At 34.2% G+C, this 25,273-nt stretch overlaps 1 protein-coding gene across 5 annotated transcripts in view; it reads right to left on the bottom strand.

Moving 5' to 3' along the window:
• Dhc98D (Dynein heavy chain at 89D) overlaps positions 1 to 25,273 on the bottom strand; it is a 608,487-nt gene that overhangs the window by 554,392 nt on the left and 28,822 nt on the right. For all 5 annotated transcript variants that reach the window (XM_081742517.1, XM_081742516.1, XM_081742518.1 and 2 more), the window contains exons 4-6: positions 18,274 to 18,486; positions 10,945 to 11,009; positions 4,863 to 5,093 (exon numbers count right to left, since the gene is read on the bottom strand). In XM_081742517.1, the coding sequence (XP_081598643.1) occupies positions 4,863 to 5,093; positions 10,945 to 11,009; positions 18,274 to 18,486 (509 nt within the window). The remainder of the gene's footprint in view (positions 1 to 4,862; positions 5,094 to 10,944; positions 11,010 to 18,273; positions 18,487 to 25,273) is intronic.

Raw genomic sequence — 25,273 nt, 5'->3', positions numbered from 1 at the left:
GTGTAAGCAAATGACGTAACACTATAAATTTCATTTTATTTCGAATGGAGCCTCAAAAAATGTCATATCTCAGGTATAAAGCAATGGCAGAGCTAAAGGGGGCCTGGTTGATGCAGGTGCCCTACTCGAAAACTTGCATGCCTCTCAGTAGTCATACTACCGATGGGGCAAGTATGTATGTGTGCATAGGAAGTACCTTGAAAAAAAAAAACAGTAATTGATTCACATGTTGTCTTGTAACAAAAAAATCGGTTATAACTTGAACATCCTCACATATACAAATATCATGCAGGTCCTAAAAGGATATGAGATTAAATGCTTGAACTCTCCCCTGATGCAACTGCGTACGCCACTGACAATTATAGTTTATATTATTTCAATACAAAATCAAATAGCTGTGTCGCAATCTCATAGGCGTACAGTAAAGTGTGTTAAAAGTGTGTCATCAGTCAAAAAAAGGTTGGAAACCACTGCATTGGACTAAAGGAGACGAATGATTAACGTAAAAGTGAATGATTAGGAAAGAATTGGTAAAACAAGAATATGAAAAGAAACGGGAGAACTTCGAGAAAATGAATGAACGATAATGTCCTCACGAGCTCACATAGCCTGAGATCGAACCAGAGACCCCTCATTCCAGATATGAGCGCTCTACTACTGAACCACCATAATCCCTTGATGATCTGAGTAAGATCTACCTTTATTTCATGGTTTATGCCAATTGCATTTTATAATTTTTGCAAATTCGAGTAACTTTATTACAGCTTTGTGTCAGGTCTAGTTAGTCATATAACTGGGCGTACTTTAATAAGCAAAATATTTGTGTTATTCTTTGTCAGTATTACCGACATAATTTCACATTAGGCGAATCCTGAATTTAAGATTCGCCTAAATTTGTTTTTAGATTCCACATGAAAATTCCATTGCGAGAGGTATTAGACGAATCTCAAATAGGCCATACTTGATGTAACTAACATTGTGACAAATACTTCCGTGAAATTAAACGATGAAAAATAAAATTGTATATTTCTATTCATTATTTGGTGTTTCTCATATACTCCTTCATTCTCGAGTGTCTTCATACAAAAGTAGGAATAAAAAAGATTGTAGTTCTAATTTGCATTTTTTAAATCTGTGGTTTTATTTGGAAATATATTTTTTTGATAATAATTGGGTATTATTTCTAAGAAATTCTTGTTTCTTTTTTAATTCTTTTTAAATAATAATAATAATAATAATAATAATATAAGCAAGTTTCTTTTTGCATTATGAAATTACGGTAAACTACAAACTTTAGGAATCCAATAATCTAATCACAAATTATAGATTCTTTCAATTTCGTTTTCAATAGAAGGAAAATGAAATCTAGACTTGAGATGTTGAATCTATCTCAAAAAACAATTTCTTGCTATTGTTTATAGTTTATAGTTTATAAAAGTTCAATATTAAAAACCAGGGTGGATTGATTTAAATCAGTCTAATTTAAATCACTTGATTTTTAAAATAAAAATCGTTGATTTAAATCAAATTCCGAAATAAATTAATTTGAAGTGAAAATAAGTAAAACTCCGTTTCTGTTCTGTTATTTAGATTATGGAAGACAATAATCATAATACAATGAGACTAAAATGTATGTACAGGATAGTATGGAAACGAGTGTCATGCAGAGGATGATTAGGGAAAATCCCATTTTGAACGGGTAGCAGGCCGATCCTGCTTCTTCTCTTCGTAACATAGAGTTTCCAAATCGTTAACGGGAAAATCACTATTCTACATTTAAGAGGAAAATTCTTTTACGTGCGCGTCTGTTCCCAGATAATAAGGGCGTATTTAGAGGGGTCTGATCCCCTCTTCAAAACTTTTTTTTTTTTTTAATTTTATAACTTTCGGTGAAATTTATGTATTTTATATGTATTTCGTGCCGCAAGCTAGTTTCGATTTTGTAAAGATATGCATTTGCCAAATATCAGTAACTTTTGCGAAGAAAGAAAAAAAAGTCATGTTGAAAACGTTGCTGTACTTTTTCCTTAATGCTTAACAAACATTGTTAGGAATTGAAATAGGTTAACTATTTGGGATTAATTCAAAATTCAACCGCAATACTTTAACTTAAATGGCATAATTAACATTTAATACTAATTCCTAATGTATTTTCTTCAGTTCGCGACTTGTATTATACGAGGAGATAGATTTGCTTTAAATAAAAAAATCGATTTAAATAAAAAAAATCAACTAAAATGATTTTTTAAAAAGTCATGATTTTTTCCACCCTGTTAAAAACTGAAAGCAACAGATTCCTACAACTTCCGGTTTGAATAGAAAGATTAAGACTGAGACTTAAACTTATTCTTGCATCACTAAATTGATATCAAAGAAATCATTTCTAGCTATCTATTACGTTTTTGTTCCATAGAGATCGATATTCAAATTGGGAGTACTAGTAGATTCTTAATATTTCTGGTTTGCATATAGGCATTGAAGATGACATTGAACCTCTTCTTGCAAAAGGAAATTTATATCAGAAAACCGTTGCAAATTCATGAATGACTCAGAAAGTAATGCCTCCAAACCCACTACTTGGCCAATAGTATTGCAAACATTCTAAACTGTTTATCATTAATGCACTGATGATGTTTAAGATATGGAATGTTACCTGTTTTCCCTTCCTATCTCTTCTCGTTCCAGAGTAATGGAGCAACCCATGGCATCCAGTGGTGACGCCCGGTTGAAACAGCAGGCTGTCACTGAATTTCTGACTGCGGACTGTTGTGCGCCCAGGAACATCCATTACCAGTAACGAGTCGTGGATACACCATTACGACCCTGAAACGAAGTGTCAGTCGATGGAGTACCTCCACACGCCCCCCCCCCTTCTCGCCCCTGCCCAAAAAAAATCAAAGTTGTCCCATCTCCTGACAAAGTGTTATTGATATCCTGCCTTTAGTCCGGATCATGCGTCCTGCGACTTTTGCCTCCTCCCCAAACTTGGGGCCAACGCTACAGTTGTGACGCGGTGGTGGAAGCAGCAGTTCGGCGATGGTGTCGCCAGCAGCCACCACAATTCTTTGCCGACGGCACGGAAAACCTTGTTTCGCGTTGGCGCAAGTGTGTTGCCCGTAATGGGCACTATGTTGAAAAATGATGCCACCATTTGTAGCTAACGTTGCAAGCTTTCCACTGATACCTGTACCGGTGCTACCTATCAAACACAAGGAATCGCCATGGGGTCATTACTTTCTGAATCTCCCTCGCACTTACGACCATTTTCGCTTTATGGGGATGAATATTGAAAACAAACGGAAGCTGAAAACTTCTAAAGCTTCAGATCCAGTAGCAGGTTAAGAGCGAAGATTGCATCTGTCCTTGAAAGGCTGAATCCATATTAGAAAGTTTGTTATTATCTCTTATTGTTCTTCCTTTACAGAAAGCAATATTCAAACCAGAATAGTAAATTTATGCCACTTCCAGTTACAATAGAGGGGTTAATGCTGAGACTGAACATATTTTTGAGATATCACATTCATACCAAGAAACTGTTTCTCGTTATTTTCTTCCATATTTGATCTATGAAGATCAAGACTAAAATCCGAAGTCATACTGGATTTCAACCATTTCTGGTTCTAGCAGAGTGGTAAGGACAAAGAAAGAGTCTATTCTTGAATTCTTATTTTAAAAAAAAAAAAAATATATATATATATATATATATATATATATATATATATATATATATATATATATATATATATATATATATATATATATATATTCTCGCTCTCTTTTACTCTTTTAGCACTATTGCGATTAAAATTGAAACCGAAAATATAAGATTTATATCATCTTCGGCTGGAATACAGATACAGTGATGGAGATACAAGCTATTCTTCGGATCTTATGCTCATTTAAAAACTGCTTTTCTCTATTTGTTAGCACTTTTGCTCTACGAGAATCAATATTGAATCCGAAAGCTGCAGTGCTTCCTGTTTCAGTAAGAGAATAACAGTAGATGTAGAATCATTTCTTGGGGCATTGAATTCATTGCAAATAAATGTTAACAGCATCTTTTACCATTTTAGCACTACGAAGATCAATATTGAAGCTGGGAATTTTAGATTTCCACCACCTGTAGCTGCAATAGAAGCATAAGAGCACAGACAGAACCTATTCTTGAGACGCTGAACCCATATCAAAAAAACATTTCTCGACTTATCGTTTTTGCTCTAATACCTGTTGGTAAAAAACCGGACGAACATAACCGTTCTATAACACTTCTATTACTAAGAATATAGTTAATATATTCCTCTAAATTAGAATGCTAGTATAATCTTATTGGTATCTTGAGGAGATTGGCTTATCTGAGACAAACCTTTTGTTCGTAATTTGTACCTTCTGTTCGTACATAACGACAACGTCAGGGAGTATACTATCATTCGTGGCTATAGTAGCTTTCGTTATCAAACTAAATCTGTTTCTGGGGGACATGGTGGCTTAGTGGTAGAGCGTTTACCTCTAGTACGTGGGGTCCCTGGTTCGATCCCCGACCCCGGTGGATATCGTGCTTGTATGCTTTCTCGGGATACTCCCGTTTCCTCCCACTTTCTCATTCGACAAATTCTTCCATTATTATTCATTTGCTTTAATCATCGTCTCCCTTAGTCTAAAGGATATAATAGTGGGACGTTAAACTCAAAGATAAATCTGTTTCCACATATTTCTGCTTGATCTAAATAATTTGTCTGCTTTCAGTTTAGACTCTTTAGATAAGTATGACTTAAGTTAAACACCTTAACTATATTATAATATCTTATATATATATATATATATATATATATATATATATATATATATCTTACATATATTCTTACCTTCATAAACAACTTTTCAAAATTATGTAGTATTTTTCCACTTAAAACACCGAACTGTAAAAACTGTGCCATCTGTCGAGCTGTTTCCTCAGGCGTGTCAAACATTTCGATTGGGCCAGGGCGCACACGCAAAAAGTAGACATAAAACTGTTTCTTCAGTAGTCTGTCCTCAGGTAAACTCCCAAATTCACAATGAAAAGTGGGGATTCTTACCTCTTCTCTCTCGATTCTCTGTAATGTAGATGCAACTAAGACTAATAAGAGAAGAAAACTGAATTTATAATCAAAAAATACTCTTACAAATTAGTGCATTAAAATACACACATTAAAATTTTATTTGAAGGAAATTATTTCCAGCCATACAAAGATCTCTCTCGAGTCTGCGGATTTTAGACTAGGAATGCAATGGATGTACCCGATTGCAATGAAATGAGCTGAGCGAGCTTAAACTACGTAATCATTCCTGGCCATTATGCAATAATAAATGCCATTTTTAATTGTTGACAAAAAAATCGCGTGAAAACTTTTTCCCCATGTTAAGTCTATGCAAGCGTTTTTCGGTGATTATTCCTCGATGGTACATCGGATTTTTTATTTCGTCCATGTTGTCACTCAGCACGACATACTCTATCAGCGTGCTAAGTTTTCTTGAGATCGGCCAAACGGTTTAGGAGGAAGCGTTTTTCGGTCATTATTCCTCGATGGTACATCGGATTTTTGATTTCGACCTATGTTGTCACTCAGCACGACATACTCTATCAGCGTGCTAAGTTTGGTTGAGATCGGCCAAACGGTCTAGGAGGAAGCGTTTTTCGGTCATTATTCCTCGATGGTACAGCGGGGGACACTTCTAAATGGTACACCTTAGCCGTAAATCTCCATATGGCTGTACCATTTAGAAGTGTCCCCCGCTGTACATCGGATTTTTGATTTCGACCTATGTTGTCACTCAGCACGACATACTCTATCAGCGTGCTAAGTTTGGTTGAGATCGGCCAAACGGTCTAGGAGGAGTTCGCGGACAACCAAACGGCTAACCCGAGTATAAGAGCTTCGCTTTGCTCAGCTCAATAACTCGTAAAATATTTAATGCAAACCTACAATTTATTTGAAGTACAGTGTAGTACAAGTCATACCAGTAGTATGCCAGTAGCAGTAATTTGGCAACTCAATCAAAACCATAAAAACCATACCGAACAGAGAACTCAGAATCGGGTATTTTTTGCTAAAGAAAATACTAAATATGTTATTTTAATATATATGTGGTGGTGAGTTTTCTCTTAGGTGAGTGTTCATCAAAATCGGTCCTATATAAACCGAACAACCTTTTGCATTGTAGCATGTTGTTATCGTATTCAAACATACTATTACTACCGGAAAATATAATTTTCATACCTAAGGTATAATTTCCTCATATTCCTATAATATTGCAGACATATCCTGACTTGGGTGATCATTGCCCGTTCAACCCGGATTATCGAGATTTCATTGTGCATCTACATAAGTCATTATTTGCTACATAATACTGACAAATACGCTGAAACTTTACTACGCCGGTCATCGCTGACCACAAACTATCCGACTCAGACAAGCAACCAACTTATATAATATAACAAATGGTTTCAGTAAGACCTATCATAACTGGAATCCAATTATCGACAATTACCAAAACAACAGAACTTCTGTATTCTTCATCTATTAGCCTTGGGTAGGCAAGTTTAGAACGAACGCTTTACACAATAGCTTCCTCTAAGCTGCGAATAAGTCGCTTAAAGAGATCCCTGTTCTTTTTTTTTTTTTTTTTGTTGTTGTTGTTGTTGTTTTGTTACATGCCCGTCATTCGCGCCAACAAACTTCATTCGTAAATAGATCAGCATATGTTGCTATACTGAATTTACATAAAAACATTTAATTTTTTTTTTCACATGCTACCGCTATGGTAACTCCAACCAAACGTCATGCTTAAATTAAAACTTGAATTGCTTGAGAAAGTGAAGAAAGAAGTTAGCAGATCATAATTGAAGGAATATAAAATTAGAAGTTAAACTAGCGTCACGAAATAGATATAAACAGGTACAAATGTATAACCAATTATTCGGCAAAATCTTGTATCCGGAAACAGCCATGTACCTTTGTTGCCGGTTACGAGAGATCTTACTATATTTTTTCAAGGAAACAAGGCCTACTCGCCTTTAGAGTACAACTGGTCCCTTTAAGTTGGTTACTTGATTAATTTGATTGCACATATTTGGTAATCGTGTATAACCGGTTGAAACGACTTGATGTCTCAAAGCACTGAAATAACTATAATTTATAAGTTAAGGCAATATTGAGACTTACAGTGGCCGTCAAAAAATATATACACATTTTAACAAAAAAGAAAAAAAAATCGTACTATGTGTTAATGCTAAGCTTAATTATACACCAAAAACTTACTACATACTATTACAAACCATACAGATATTACAGTTTCCTGCACCTGCACCTGTGGAGACGTTGCAAACTTTTCTAAAACCATAGCCGAAGAAGCAGGACTTCTAGCCGTATGATATCTTCCGGATCTTCCCTTGTGAACATTACAAATTGTGAGAAAAAGCGGAAAGGCTATTACTTACAGCAAAATTGCTGTGAGTAATAGCCTTTCCACTTTTCCTCATTGAATATAATCACCGCTCACAATAGTGTGATATTAAAAATTGTATTATTATGCGTCTCAAACTTTTCACAGTCAAGCGTGTAGAAGGTTTCGTTCCACACTTAGCCCTCGACTAACGTTGAATTTCCACTACATTTTCAAACTTCGAATACCTCTTTAAAATACATTTCCGATCCTCAAACGTCAAATGTGCACTGACCATTTTGTTTCACTACAGGGTTCTTGATTTCCCTGACTTTTTTTGATTTTTGAGACTGGGGTAAGTAAATTTTTCCTGATCCGTGACACTGCGAACACTACCATTTTCAGCTAGATTTATGAATTTAAAAAATAATAAATCGGCTTCATCATCTCCATAGCCGTCCAACGCTCTCCTTTTTAATTTTTAAATACAATTAAACTTATCTTCTTACTGTAAACAAATATTATGAGTCAAACTTCCTATATTTAGAATACAATAAAGCATTATTAAAACCCTATAATTACATACTAATCATATCTTTAACATCTCGGCATTCTGAATACACTTATAAACATAAAGAAGTAAAAATATATCATGATTTGCCCTATCTCTCTGATTATCCACAACCAATAAACCTATCTTTTGATTCTGTAGCACTTTAATTTTTTATTTAATTTTGTTCTTCTTTCAAAGTTTGAAGCTTTAGTACCTTTTGCTGCTCCTCAAGCATTATTACTTCTCAAGATAGTTTTAATTTTACAGTCTTTTTCTTATCTTCTTTTTGAATTTGTCTTGATTTTTTAAGGTCTTCTTCATACTTTTGTGGGCAGCTTAAAAAAAAAAAAAAAAAAAAAAAAAAAAAAAAAAAAAAAACAGTCGCTGACACTTCTGTTGAAATACAGCAAATCTCAGTGACTTCCGACATATTCTGAAGTATTTCTTTGACTCATTTCTATTTCCTTGACTTTCAAGGTCAGTGTGAACCTGCTCTCATACATCTTACGTCACATGTTACAGTCATAATAGTACTGGCATCTATTGAGGAAACACCATACTACACATTGTAATAATAATTCAACTTCGAAAAATAATATCCAGATATTATCTATTAAACTATGTATACATTTTTTAACAGATTCTGTATATATACATAACTTTTTATCCAGAATAAACTCTCTTTAGCTAATTCTGGTGGCTTCTCATACTATTTTAACTTTAAAATCAAATTCTGCCAGCAATCAAATCAACGTCGTTGAGCTATAGATAAAATAATGTGAAATTATTATTTTGTAAGTTGGCATCTGTGTAAATGAGAACATTTTCTGTGGAAATTGTACAAATTACAGGAAGAGAGGGTCAATTTTCAACACGCAGGTGAATTGTTGTTTATTGACACCAAAATAATAAACTATATTTTCTACAACAGAAGTATACTTGCTTGGCATGTCCATTAGACCATAATCAGGGTTGCCAGACTGATCTGAATGTAAGCCCGGAATCCAGGAGTATTTGTGTAATTGGGGTCACCAATTTGAACCTGAAGATTTCTGCTTATTATTACCACTGTTACTCCTAACACGTATAACCAGTATTACTAACTATTAACATTACCATCACTACTAAGCAAAGGTATACTAAATCAAAATAAATGAAAATAATCAAATATTAGTAATCATAAACGCCTACTTCATTATATTTTTGGAGCTCTTCGCTGCATCAAGAAGAATCCTTATCAAAGCCGTTTTCTGGAAATTTGACAGAGCATTTCAAGTTCACCTAAACACGAATTTCGGTCATCACACTTAAGCTGACATTCCATCACCTGACCATAAAGTTTTCATTCCACTAAACACTCGTTCATCATGTGCATTACTGACTTGTATAGCAAAACTATACTATATTATTTTGAACAAGTTTGGTGTGTTTCCTCCCTCGAAAAACACACTCCATAATTTAAAATAATAATTATTGTTACCTTTCTATAAAGTGCTGATATTAACTATAGATTTCAGAACAGAAAACTCAATATACACTTTACTTTCATCGAAGTTATTTGTAGCTGCCAAATTCATTAAATGAAAACAGTATTGATGCCACGCGATGATACAGTCGCAACAATGAAAAGAATTTAAACTAGCTTTTTCGTAACAATAAAAATAGAAATAACTTACAACAATTAAGTATAATATATAAAGCATATAACTAGTTATAAGGCACAAATAGTATGCAGTTATAGGTAATTTAATATTTAAATCGTAGGTTTACTTCATTGACCCATGGACCCGTAGAGTTTATTTGGAACTCGGGCACTTCTGAGAGCACCGAGATCTGCCAACCCTAATCATGACATGATTAATCTATACAAACAAATACTGTTTACTTCACATTCTGGAAATATTTAAAGTCTTATTGGACTTTAGAAATTATTTTTCTTTCTAACATCTGAAGAATATAATACAAAATACTACAATAGATTAATTGTATCATCATCATCATCATCATCATCATCATCATCATCATCTGAGTACATACGTAGAATAAGTTTTCAATATAATATTATGTTTTGATATATTGTACCCGGTAAGAAAATAGTTTAGTTAAGTCCATATTAAAAACTTACCTATTTTTGAGCAATTCTTATCAAAATGTTGCCAGCCTATGTATCAATATATATATATATATATATATATATATATATATATATATATATATATATATATATCTGACTTTTTTCTTTCTTTAAAAGTTGAATATTCCTTGTTTTAAAACATCAACATAAAATTCAGATATTTAAAGAAAAATAAATATAAAAATTGTAGTACTTAAAATGACTCGACCTCAAAACTGCTATGGACAGTTGCTAAGAACTGTGCATGCAAGATTTCTCTTGTGGTTAGCGTTTCTAACCTTTGGATTTAATTACTGGTTCGAAATATATATAGTTCGAATTTCAAGTTAAATGATATAACTACTACTTATACACCTGAATACTAAAAAGGGACGTCAAATTAAGAAAGAAAAAAAAAAAAAACACGGCTCTGTGTTGACATAATACGTTAAACATAAAGCAATCAAGCTATAGAAACAAAATGTCAGTGTTACCTAAACTATTTGTTTTTGTTTTGTTTAATAATCATAAGATCACATATGCTATGTTTAGAAAATCACTAACTCATAGATAGCAGTACCCAATCACTTTCATTCTATGAGCTTGACCATTTCTACTCCATCATATTACGCTTCAGAACACAAAATTCAATTTTTAATTGACAACCACAAATAATTGCCACGCAAGCTAGTTCAACTTCTTTCTCCTGTTTTACCTTAATTTTAGTGTCTAAATCTGGCTACTTTGTCAAAGTCTGGACGTAATATTAGTATTACTGAAGTAGTTTCTTTATATGTGATATTTCTGTTCTTACTGTTTATCTATCTGCTCTACGGAATTAGAGAAAAGAACTCACCGTTAAAATTACAGGTTCTGGTTCCGGTTCAGGTTCCGGCTCTGGCTCTGGTATAGTTTCCACAACTGATAAAAGATAATATTATTAATAACTAATGAAAGGAAGGTTGCATTATTTTATGATGTACAATTTTATTTTAGTAGTTTTATTCAAATAAACATCTGGCGTAACTGTCCTTAAGAGCCCAGGGCTTACCATTCTTCTCGTGGTACTCACGCCTTTGGAGTGGTGTGTGGTCAGCACATTGGCTCCTTTCGCCGTTAATGCTGGCTTTCTAGACCGGAGTTTGCTATTTCTTTCTTCCAAGTAGTTTTCCAATTGTCCTCACGACGCTAGGTTAATGTCTCAATGCCAACACCATCTGGTGAGTACGAACGGTTACTTATCTATTCTCTGACCAGATCCGGCACTGTTTGATTTCGATGATTTCCCGAAGGAGGTATTCCAGTGTGATTAGGGCCTTGCCACAGTCTCATATTAATAGACACGGAAAAGATAATATTAAGTAACTCGAGTGCTTAATTCTTTTCTTGTCGAAGTTATTATGTTCAAATCAAAGAGCACACTGAAAGGGATTCATTTTTATTAAAGTAATAATAATAATAATAATAATAATAATAATAATAATAATAATAATAATAATAATACCTGACCAGGATATTAGTGCGGTTTCTGGCGGGGGCGCTGCTGTTGTGTTTACATAAGTTTCATGGCAAGCGTGGTGGGACAGGGGGAGCAGACAGTGTCACTCTGCAGTGTATATAACGGTTTTTAAAAGTTGCATTTTAGATATACGTAGCCTAATCTGTTTTCAATTAATAAAGAATGTCGTAAGTTACATAGTTGTTATTGAATGCAGGAATGGTTCACTATTCCTGCAGTAATGCTGATGTATTGTGTATAATAGCATATGCATGAAAATTAACAGTTTAAGAACAATATAACACAATTAACAATTCAGTGAGTCTCTACCGTATATTAAGCAGATTGTATAAAAAATTATGTTTTATTTGATTTCATTATAAAACTCGAGCAACCTGTAAAATGCAGGAATGACGATGTTAATGACAAGGATATTAATGTAGGATTGATAGCTTAGAGACTTGCGCAATACTTTGTAACTGAAAGCTTAAATCAGGTTAAGGTTAAGTTATTTTCTGGAGTTTTGGCTAGAGAACAATTCCGATATGTTTCCACTCGAGAACTGTGGAGTCCTCTCCGTTAGTCTATTGGCTAGCACATGTGTCTTTGCTGAACATAGTTCTGGGTTCGATTCCCAGTGAGAGACCAAGAATTAATTTTACAATCCTTCATTTTCACTATTATCGAAATCTAGCCCTTCGGTAAATTTGTAATAGAAATACTGATAAAACATCAGAGTATGGATAGTGTAAGCGTAAGTATCATTGCTTCAGTACAGTAAATTCACAACTTTTATTTATGAGGACAGAAATTCCCTTTGAACTTCTTTTGAATTTCTCTCAGATTGTAGCTATCAGGTAATAACGAAGAATTAATTCTACTAACTGCTTTCACACGCAACATAATTTTGAAACTTGGGGAGCCTACTGTTATCTTTGTGTCTGTATTAAAAAAAAAAAAAAGAAAAAAAAATTGTTAATTGAATTCAGAGGACTGAGTTTAGCCTGTAAGCACAAGTTGCCTATAAGTCAAACATATCAGATGTACGGTCTTGTTTAATAAAATCTGGCCCTCCCCTCCTTTATCTGAAAAAGCCCTGTATTGTTATGAAATTCAAAGACAAAAGCAATCGTCTTTAACCAATGATATTTTTATTTCAAACCTAAGTATTAAAATGTGCTACTAGTGGTTGCGAGAAGTTGGGTGGCTTCTTTTTTAAATACTGAACTTAGGTACCTAATATTGAAACTCTTTTCTTCATGAATTGATGTAAGAAGCGGCCGCGTAATTCCGCTAATTATTTCATCACTGGTATCTTTGAGCAATGAGATAACAGTGGAAGACAAACTTCGTTCTCAAACTTAATATTTTGAAAAACTTATGTAAGTCGTTTTGTTATTCAAATAAATATTCACTCTAATCAGTTTCAGAAGTAGCATTAATCTTATAATAACGTAATGGTTGTAAGTGTTACCCTGAAAATGTATTTTGTATGTTTTCTTTTTTAATACGTAATTCAGTTTTTTTTTTTTTTTTCGAATTTCGCTGGTTATAAGGAACCTTCAATTGTCAGGTACCCCACTTTAAACTTTAATTACTAACCCTCCGCCCCCAATGAAACATGTGTATATTTCTTTTAAATAAAGTTTTCAAAATGTGGCTGAAAAACTGGAATTTTCTTATTACCAAACCATGCTAAATAAGGACAAGTTAGACATCAGAGAAAGTTATCTTTATCTGCCACCTCAATCAGGGACGAATCCAAGACTCCTTCGGAGGAGGTTAGGTGTGTGGTGGTGAACGATTATCTCACCGGACTTTGCATCACATTTGAATATGATCTCAATGCAAAAGAATTTTGTCACTCAAGACTGCTTAGACAATCAATCGGAGTTCCCATGGTCTGACTTGGTCGCAATTTCGAAGACATCTCTTATCTCAAAACTACACAGTAGAACTTGCTTTAAACAATCAAAGTGCAGTTGTCAAATGTATAACTTTGATTCACAAAGATGAATTTCGAAGTTTTGTTTACCCTTACACGCGAATGCTACAAAGTTCTTAGTGTTTCTTTATACCACTGAGGTTAGTTTATTCGCAAGTTATTGCCAAATTAATATGCAGATTTTTTTTCAGGTCACTTAAAATGTTCTGGAAATAACATCTATGGCTTTTGAAACTGTGTTTGTCTTAACTTGAACATATGCGTGAAGTGGTTTATTACGAACAGGACAAAAATAACTGTGATAGATTAATTACAAGTAATCTGGTTAAAAACACTGCTACTTGCATTTCAGTTACAAAACCGGCCGCCCGCACTCGTTCGCTGGTCAGGTAATAATAATAATAATAATAATAATAATAATAATAATAATAATAATAATAATAATAATAATAATAATAATAATAATAATAATAATAATAATAATAAACAATGTATAATTCAAATCACGGAATTTAAGCAATGTATGGCCTCATTTATTAGATAATTACAATTTACACGTCAACAAAAAGAAACGCAGCTTACAGCACACAAACTCTTTTCTTTGCTCACTTATGAATACAATACAAGCCATTTAATAATTATTAACAGCCAACATAAATCGGGCACAGATCTTACAAATGTTGTCAATGATTATGTATTAATATTAAAATTTATATCAGTCTTTTATCCTAATGAAACGAGCCTAATGAAGAAGACTCAACATTGCAATCAGTCCCATTTGTGACAAACACAAAATTTATAGATCTCTTTCAAATTCTATATGGTGCTTTATCCTATTTATAAACGGAGACCTCCCAGCTGGTCTACTGACTAGCGGTTGTGTTTTTAATGTACGTGTCCTGGGTTTGATTCCCAGTGGGAGAGTACAAAAAAATTAATTTCACAATCATTCACTTCCATTAATTATCATCTCCTTTAGACTAATATATATCATCATAGGTATTCTGCCATTATTGATAGGTCATTTGCCGCAGCTCAAAAGCTTCCATGCTCCACAGTTTTCCGCTAACCTCTTCGTCTTCACGTATGATTTCTATGTTTTGATATCGTTCATTAATTGTAGTCTCCTTTTCCCCCTCTGTTTCTTTCCTGCCAACATACCCTCTAGCACGTCACTCATGATACAGTTCCTTCTTAGCCAATGTCCCAACCAGTTTCTCTTCGTCTTCTTAATAATATCTAAAATTGCTCTTTTCTCCCCTACCATTTCGTAAACCCGTTTTACACTAGACCCAATTAATTCTATCCAAGCACCACATCATCTGCAAACCATATACATCTAATCATTCTACCTCCTACTGAAATCCCGTCTTCATTAAGTAAGCTCTATTTCACTATCTCTTCTAGATAGATATTAAATATTGTTGACGAGAGACAGCGTCTCTGTCGAACTCTCCTTTATATATATATAAACAACAAACGACTCGGTGAAGCATCCTAATTCCTAATAGTAAACACTTAAGCTAACAAGTGTCGCGAGCTGTTTTCGCAGAATGACACCACTAGATATTGCTACCGTGAATTTGCTGATTTAAAACTATTGTGACAATTTAATTTCAACTTGAAAATTATATTGTTTCAATTTAATTATTTGAAAATAGGACAAGGGCAGTAAAGATACTTAGAATTTGGTACCTGCTGAGTTAATTTTAGGTGGTGGAGAAAAATTGACGAATGAAATACACAAACTCATTCTCCTCGTGTGAAACAAGGAAGAACTGCCACAAGAGAGGAAAAAGTTAATCATTGTGCCAATTCACAAGAAAAGCGACTAAACTAATTGAAGTAATTATCGAGACATTGTAATTCTTAAATTACTCACTCAAAATATTCGAGAAAATGTTAAGGAGAAACTTTACTAAGTGAGTAATATCAGGTATTTAGCCATTTACGAGGGGGTGCTGATAAAGATTAAGACTTACCAAGAAAAAAAAATGAGCTATGGAGCAGAAACTGTCACACTATTTCACATATTTCCCTAGTAGGTCAATGCATTTGCGACATCTGCCCTGCAACTTAAGTCCTTGTAAATAGAAGTCTTTTGTCTGCTGCTGTAACCACTCATTTGCAGCATCAGTTGCCGCTTGAACACTCTGAAAACGGCGACCTCTGAGATGTTTTTTGAGATTCAGGAACAGATGGTAATCGGATGGGGCTAGGTCAGGCGAATAAGGGGATGAGGCAACACTTGAATGCCTAAGGTGGCCAATGTGTTCTGTGTTTCAGATGCCATGTGTCAGGAGGCATTGTCGTGCAAAAGTAGAATACTTTTGGAGATCTTACACGACGTTTGTCATTGAGGTTTTCGCGCATCTTCGTCAGGAGACCACAGTAATAAGCTGCACTAATCGTTGCACCCACTGGAAGATAGTCCACCAGCAGAACTCCGTCCTTACCCCAAAAGATTGTTGCTATTTGTTTCTGTGCAGACCTTGCAGACGGCACTTTTTTGGCAGGAGAGAGGAACTGTGCCTCCATTCCTTGACTGTTCTTAAGTCTTGGGATCATAACAATAGATTCATGTCTCATCACCAGTTACGAATTTCTCAAAAAAAAAACAACCTGACTTCTTGCAAAATGTTCCAAAACTGTTCGCGAAGTTCTCACTCTTTATTGCTTTTGTTCCTTAGCCAGAAGTTCGAGGATCCACTTTGCTGCAACTTTCCTCATACCCAGATCATTATGAATAATGGTACCAACTTTTTCACGTAATATGCCCAAACATGTAGCAATCCTTTTGGCTGATATTCGACGATCTTCCATTATTATGTCCTGGATGGCTTGTACTTTATCGGGAACAAACACAGAAACAGGTCTGCCACTGGGTTTCGCACTTTCAACATCAAAATGGCTAGTTCTGAAGTTTGCCAGCCAGTGTTTGACAGTTGCATATGACGGCCCACGGCCCCCCAAAGTTTGTGTCATTTCATCGTAGATCTGCGTCGCATCTTTCCCTTAGACGAAAAGAAACTTCATGACGGTCCTATGCTCCTCTGAACTAAAGCTTGCTGGAGGTGCAGCCATGTTCACTTCTAAAATGAAAATGAAAAAAAATGAAAAAAAAAAAAAAGATACCTATAGAACATTCCATTTTGCAACATAATCTATACACATCCTGCCCTATATGCCTTGTTAATTTCAGCTTCCTGACTCAATTTTTTCTTGGTAACGCTCAATCTTTATTAGCACCCCCTCGTACTGATGTCTTTTTTTTTAAATACAAAATTTAGATTGGAGTGAAAAAACAAGCAACGAAAAGAAGATAAAAGGAATAATAACAAAGTTTGTACTTACGTTAACACCCACCGGTAATAATGGTAATCTTAATTGTGAATGATTTAGTAACGATCTGTCATCCTCTTCAGTACAAATTCTTTAAAGAATCAATGTTGCTTGTAGAATCACATTGTCAGTAGATTTCCTGCACTGTGGACACAATCCAATCTAAGATTTCCTTCTTCAACTAGGTACATGCTCACAGAATTAAATTAATTTACTGATAATGTAGTTCTTCAAGCAACATTGATGGTTTAAAGCATTTGTGCTGAGGAAAGCGACAAATCGTCAACGAAACGTCTACGGCCAAGATTGCCATTGCTCAAGTCAAGACGTTCTATTGGTCCCCAACCGACTCCTTTTGTACTCAAGTAGAAAATTTACCCTAACCGCCTTCATAAATAATACTCCAAATAAGCCATAAACGGCACGTGTGTGCTGTCAAGGTAATTCGTTGTTGCCATCGCTAAACTTGTATTAACGAAGGATAATTATGTAATAATAATAATAATAATAATAATAATAATAATAATAATAATAATAATAATAATATCACTAACATAACAATCATTTAAGGAATCCTATATAGTAGTATGGACAGGGGCGGTTCAAGGACGTTCTTCTGAGGGTAGCAACGAAACTTGTACTGTTTTCTCATCGGATTTTGCAGCAGTAGTGCCTGTACGTGGGGGGCGAACAACTTAACATGTTTGGTTCGTACAAGCGTTATCATTGTGGAAGTTATACGATATTAACAATGTGCTGTATTTAAGAGTAAAATAAGCACACATCATGAAACTAATGGCTGATTTCTTTTTTCATTACAATATATGCAAATTGAATTGAAATTAAATTAAATATTTCAGTTCAACGTCCCACAATTATGCCCTTTAAGCTACGGGGGACGGAAGGAGGAGGATGAAACAAAACCAAAAGTAACGAAAAAACTAGATATTCATAATAGAACTTGAAAAGCAAAAAGCACACACGCACTGTCTTACTGCAAAGATTACTGAAGAATTAGTACGCAAGAGGGTAAAAATTGCAACATCATTTTCTTTTTCAGCAGGTCAACTGGAAGGACTTGTTGAAATATCCATCTCATGTAACAAAGAAATATGTGGTTTTCTTCAATGGTGTTCCGCTTTCTTTGAAGCCGCCTGAGGACGGTATGGGCGATTTTACTTTACCAGTGGAAGTTTACGTGAGTACAAATTAGTTACTATTAAATATTTATTCCGTAACTCACTACGTAAGGTAAAAGGAAATTTTACCTTATTCGAAAAAATACCTGAAACTTTTTATCTTTGGAAGAGATAGAGCAAATGATCAAAATATTTAGAAAGTTTTACACAGATACTGTCGAATCTTCTAAAAAAATATAATTGTACTGTGTAAATGGTTACCTGTTTCAGGGCTCTTCTTCCCGCCTTTTCCCTTCTTGTCCTTTTTGCCTTTACCCTTTTCCTCTACTGCAGGTGGAGGTTCTTTCTTTTGTTCTCCCTCTTCTTTCTTTCCTTTTTTACCCTTCTTCCCCTTTTTCCCCTTCGGCTCAGGTTCTGGAGGAGGTTCCGGAGGCGGTTCTTCAACAGGTTCAGGAGGAGGAGTAGGAGGTGGTTCTGAAAATAACAACATTACATACAATTTATGTATAGCCCTTCGACAATTATATTAAGCATTATTTTGTTTTTCTCTTTCGTCAAAAAACAACTAATTATATAAATGAATTTAATTTAAGAGCTAGTAGTTTAAAAGTGCATCTTATTAAGTTTTGTGATTATGTTACTATCCTCTTATTTTCTAACAGTGATTGCGTCTACGACACTGAAGAATCTAAGGTTTCACAATCTTACATTAATGACATTTGCCGGGTTAAGGAATTCCACGTGAAATTGAAGCAAGAAAATAATGCGACTCATATCTTCCACATGATTGAATAAACCTTGTCATACTGATAAAGGATAATTAGATCATTATCTAAAATATTTAGAAGCAGTTAATCGTTTGGTTGTCATTGGGAACATGATGGTTAGTAACTTTGAAGTTAATTCAGGTACAATGCATACGAGGAAATGAGTGTTTTTCTCTTCAGAGTTAAATTATGATTAAGGGATTTCAATAAATTAATAAAGAAAAAGTATCTAAAGAGGTAGTACCATTTGTTTTTTTTTTTAAAAAAAAAGCACAGTGACACCATTATTCAAAACATTATTAGGCTCTATGACTATAAAAAATAATGTAATTAGAATAATATAAGCAATCAATATTACAAAATTGAAAGTGACTATGTTTATGACTATCAATCTTTTGAACAATTTAGCTGAGCTGATCACATTTTCAACATAGATGAAGTTCAACCCTGGGAGTGTATTTATTTATTCACTTTTACGGTAGAACTTAGGGGAGGAAAGGAGGGGAAAATACTGTATAAAAAATAGAAAAAAGTTAATAATTATCGAAACAAACAACCAATCTAGATCAAATTTTCTTTCAATATAGATAAGGTTGATGTTTTTGATGTTTTTTATCATTTTACTTTGACGGAGCAAAGTAGTAATCGCATGACTTGGCCTCACTTTTTGGCCCCTGGGTCCCTGCCTCAGGACCCATGGTCCCTGGCCGGGGTCAATGACCTAGGGGTACATAGGACCACCCCCTCTAAATTTTGGCAGGGGTACCATGGCCCACCCCCTAAATTTTGGCAGGGGTACATAGGACCACCCCCCTTAAATTTTGGAAATTGCCAAATCTAAAAATTTGGTATGGTAGCCTAGGACCATAGTATGTACCTTTATCCATATTGGGGGTCTATGTCGTTCCCTTTCATGGGTAAAAAATTGCCAAAAAGTCAAATTTCGGGGGTTTTTGACCTAATTTATCCCCTTGGATGAGGTGTTATTACCCTATATAGTTATATGGGCGTATACAGGGGTCCATTCCCTTTCATAAGACATGGGTATATTAATGCACCCCTTGAAAAATTTGGGAGGGGTACCTTGGCCCACCCCTTAAATTTTGGAAATTGACCAATTTAAACATTGGGTATTATAGTACAGGACCCTAATATGTATTATGATAAATTTGGGTGGTCCACCTCGTTCCCTTCTAGGGGTACAAAATTGCCAAAATATAAACGTAAGCAATACGTAGTACCACGTGTTTGGTTTTTGGTCGATTTTATCCCCTTTGATGAGGTGTTATTATCCTATATAGTTATATGGTCATGTATAGGGGTCTATTACCTTTCATAAGATATGGGTATATTTGTACACTCCTTTAAAAATTTGGGAGGGGTACTTTGGCCCACCCCTTAAATTTTGGAAATTGCTCATTTTATATATTTGGTATTATAGTATTGGACCCTAACATGTATTATAATAAATTTGGGTGGTCCACCTCGTTCCCTTTTAGGGGTACAAAATTGCCAAAATATAAACGTAAGCAATACGTTGTACCACGTGTTTGTTCTTTTGGCCCAATTTATCCTCTTGGATGAGGTTCTATTACCTTATATGGTTATGTATAGGGGTCTATTCCCTATCATAAGACATAGGTACATTTGTGCACTCCTTTAAAAATTTGGGAGGGGTACTTTGGCCCACCCCTTAAATTTTAGAAATTGCTCATTTTATATATTTGGTATTATAGTACTGGACCCTAACATGTATTATGATAAATTTGGGTGGTCCACCTCGTTCCCTTTTAGGGGTACAAAATTGCCAAAATATAAACGTAAGCAATACGTTGTACCACGTGTTTGGTTTTGACCTAAGTTATCCCCTTGGATGAGGTCCTATTACCTTATATGGTTATGTATAGGGGTCCATTCCCTATCATAAGACATAGGTACATTTGTGCACTCCTTTAAAAATTTGTGAGGGGTACCTTGGCCCACCCCTTAAATTTTAGAAATTGCCCAATTTAATCATTTGGTATAATAGTATAAGACCCTAATAGAGATTACTATAAATTTGGGTGGTCCATCTCGTTCCCTTTCATGGGTACGAAATTGCCAAATTTTAGTACAACCACGTGTTTCGTTTTTGACCTAATTTATTCACTTGGATGAGGTCCTATTGTAACATTACTTAATAATTAATTGAATGTATGCATCTCGTACATTTCTAGATTTCGTCACTGGGTTAGAAAAAAAATCATTATCGATTATTAAAAGATAAAAATATGCTAGTTACTGAATAAAGAGCAGTATATATGTTAGCAGTATATGTATTGAAAAAAAAAATCCTTAGCGCAACGGTATCATTCTAGATAATCCAGGAACATGCAGCAGTGACACTTCCAATGACGACTCTAAGATTATAGAGAATATGATATAAACAAATTAAATTGATTTTTGGAAAATTAATTTTATTTGTTGTTAACTGGATTACTGAAATCACAATTGTTGAAACTGGAACATCATATAACATGACAATTGAGATTCACTATTTATTTGATGTCCTGTATACATATTGTAAATTATTGTAAATTAACTTGCAATATTTTGTAACGAAGTAGTTCATGACATTTAAATTTATGTACAAAAAAAACTAATATTGTTTTATTATCCTCTTTTTAATCTCCTTATTAATTTGTTGACAATTGATAGGGAATACGTAACTACACTACTTACTCTGGATGTTCTTTGAATTCCTAGCATATGAATTATACTCTATACTTGGTCCCTTATGAAAAGTTTTTTTTTTTCCTTACAACATGTGTTCTATGTGCGTAATGGCATTATTAACAAAGTTCCTAGTGACAGGGTTGAAACGTAAATTCAACATTGTTGTTATTCTTTTACGGATTATACAATGACCTAGTCATTGTTTCAAGTACATATATTTATCTGACGACGGGGTTAATCATATTCCCTTCTTAATGAGGATTACATCTCACTATTATCAATACTACATAGTTAATTTCATTATGCAAGTTTATCCAATAATTATAGTATGGGTCTCAGCCACAAAATTCAGCATAGTACAGACCAATAACAACATAATAATACTTAACCTAATCTAACGTTACCTACCCTAATCTAACTAACTTAATCCTATAATTGATATATTCATTAGTGTTGATAACAATAGGGAAATTAACTATGCATATATTTAAGGACCAAAGCATAGGCATCATCCAGATTGAGTACAGGGTAGCAAATGAGATATTCTTATTTATTTATTCCCATATTCATTTAACTGATTGTGTTATGATTATTAGCTTCCAGCTAATTACAACTGCCTAAGATTGTTTTTATTAATTGCTTAAACGCTATCAGTCTTCAGTAGCTAATTCATATCGAAATAGAGTGGATAAATAGTTCATTTTAACTCAAATATTTACATAATCCAAAAGAAGTCATATTTCACGTCTGGTTAACTATAAATTTCAATAATAAAGATGGATCCAACATTTGATGCAAAACAAGTTAGGACACGCCCCCCTCATAGCTTGTCTGTGTTCGTGTGACAGGACGAAGACAAATTACTTACTCATAATAATGCATTATAACTTCAACGTAACCAGAACGGATATACTGACAGTCACTTATAAAAACATTTAATTAAGTTCATTTGGGGAATAATAATCGATCAGGTGAAGCAGGATTTATTATAATGTCTCCTTTATTATGTTCGAATTTAGATAATAACTTATTTGGAATGTCAATCTCATTACCTGTGCTCTCCTTACTAGGTACGTCTAAAATGCAGTATATATTTTCTGCAACTACTTTTTATCACTTTATAGTTCTATTGTAGCTTCTTCTGCTACAAAATTTTAATTAATTTTGTTGACACTTAATTGCAAGATCCTAGCTTCTTCAAATCTTCACATCGTAACACCCCGTAAATCATCGTGCCCTCTCGGATCAGACTAATGTTTACATCTATAAACAAATTTTAGAGTACTTTAATCCCATTAATTTTAATACTTAAATTCTTTTCTCATTAAAAGAAAACTACTCTCTATATTCATTTCTAATTACACGATTTTCATTTTGAAAAATTATTTATTCTTTCCACTCACGTAGTCCATCCTGTTATCTGATTATAAACATGACTCGTTTTTATTGAAGTTATGTACGATAAACCAAAAGGTAAGTTTCAAAATACTACAAAACTGATTCAATTTACTCTCGTAATTCATCTAAAATGTAATAAAAATTTATTATGCCCGTTATTTCTTAGAATTGTTGCTTTACTGCCGTGCATGACTAAATTTTTACTTATTAAACATATCGGATTTAGGCCTAATACGTAATGTTTGTTTACATGTTGTTAATAATTACTGGTGTTTATGTCAAAATATTTGCTTATTAAAATTAATTTTTATTAAGCACTACTATTCACAATTGAGATGGCAATATAAGCCTACACAAAACGAACATATTGTAAACATGTACCCTTGTACATAAATTCCGTATTTAAACGAATAATGTTTAAAAGTAAACAAGCAAAGATTAACAACAATTAATAACAATTAATGAATGGAATGTTACGATTCGTGGAAAGCATGATCGTAACATTTTTCCTCTTTGGCGGCTTAAAAAAAATTTAATTCTTAATAGAATTAAATTTTTTTTTACCTGAAATTTTTTAATATTTCCTTCTTTTTTTCTTCCGAACAGTCAAACAACTTTATATTTGAAAAATTTTGTTTCGGAACTTCCCTCCCGTTCACATCTTTTAGAGCCACATAATTTCTTTGGGCGTCAGTGACAACATATGGACCACTATAAACTGGCATATATTTATGTGTAATTTTTTCTTGTATGCATCTGAGAGGAAATGTGTTCGTGTCATTACCAAATCTCCTACACGAATTTCTTTAGGTTAAGCTAGTTTCAATTGTAATTTTCTTTTTCCGGGGAGGGAATTTCCGGTGAGGAGACGCCATCCTCCCCTAAGAGCGACTGCTCGGTATGTTCTCCGATCTCCCGTTATTTCCGACTGATGAATAACTAGAGTTACTGGAATTAATTCCTACCGCCGAATACGGAGGATTTAACGCTGAAGTTACTGTTGTCATTACTGGGACTGGTAGTGATGAATTGAACATAGTCATTGCAGGATAATGTCCGAATGACTTTATTCCATACGTATGAGGAGGTAAATATGGTGGAGGAACTGGGTTATAATTCGCCATCGACAGTGGAATGGGTCCACCTCCCGAACCAGGACTCCAGTTTGAATAGCTGGGACCATATCTATTACTGTTATCACTCCAATTTCGACGTTTGGAAGGGTTATTATAATTTTTGTTTTGATCAAATTTCCATTTGTTACTGTCTTTGCCAAAATTACTCCTTCCAAATCTTTTGTTTATTCTCATAGGTTCAGTCTGGACAGCATTATCAGTTTTTACTTTCTTACCCCTTTCAATTCCAGACTGTCTAATAGTCGGTCTTTTAATTGGTGACTTCAGATAATTTAGATTTTGTTTTTCCAAATTTGAAGGATGACCTTCCATGTCTTCCAATCTTAAAGTTAATTCCTGTACAGTGTTAACTGTTCCTAACTTAAATATTTTGGCCTCCTCTGCAGGTAGGCAATCTAAAATTAGGTCCTTAAGCTCCTGGTCAGAGGGTGAACTCACCACCGAATGGTAAGTATCTATAATGTACCATACGAAGTCAGATAATGATGAAAATTTAGCTTTGTCATACCGCAGTGAGTAGAGACGGCGCTTTTGTGCCCTCTCTACTTGCGGAGATATATATTGTAACTTAAACAATTTGAGAAAATCTGCAAAAGTTCGGATTCGAGTTTCAACACTTCTATACCATGTCTTGGCAGATCTTTGGAGACACCAGGATACTATGTACCTTTTATCCTTTTCCTTAAGTCGGTACATACTCATACTTTGTAATAAATCATCTAGGAAAATCCTAGCAGATCCTGAGGTTTTCCCATCAAACTTGGGGAAATGATGAAGATTTCTTAAGTAGTCTCCCGATCGTCTGCCTGATATAATATCAGATGAATCATCTTTATTAGTTTCATTTCCCGAAATTCCTCCAACCTCTCGTCTTTCCCCATTCCTAGAGATTGAATTACTATTAACTCTATGAACTTCAGACTTAATTCCGCGTACTCTACCATGCCGATTACGATTTCTAATTCTACGGTTACAGAACGAGGTTCTAGTTTCATCTTCATTATTTTCGTGTTCTGAATTAGCTACTGAGGAAGAAGCTCTACTGCTATTGCTACTTATCCATAGCAATTTCTTTCAACCGAGTCTCATACTCATTGTTTTTCTCTTTCGATCTCCCTAACTTATTACATCGATGTTCAGGTTTACTACCCGACGGAGGATCAACAATAATAGGTCCTTTTTTCTGTTTTTCCTGCTTATCTAAGCAACATGAAAGTTTCTCGATTCGTTCTCCTAACTTATCAA

Source organism: Thermobia domestica, chromosome 16 (genome assembly GCF_964235325.1).
Source record: "Thermobia domestica chromosome 16, izTheDome1.hap1.1, whole genome shotgun sequence".
Classification (NCBI taxonomy): domain Eukaryota; kingdom Metazoa; phylum Arthropoda; class Insecta; order Zygentoma; family Lepismatidae; genus Thermobia; species Thermobia domestica.
This window is presented reverse-complemented; position numbering and strand designations above follow the sequence as displayed.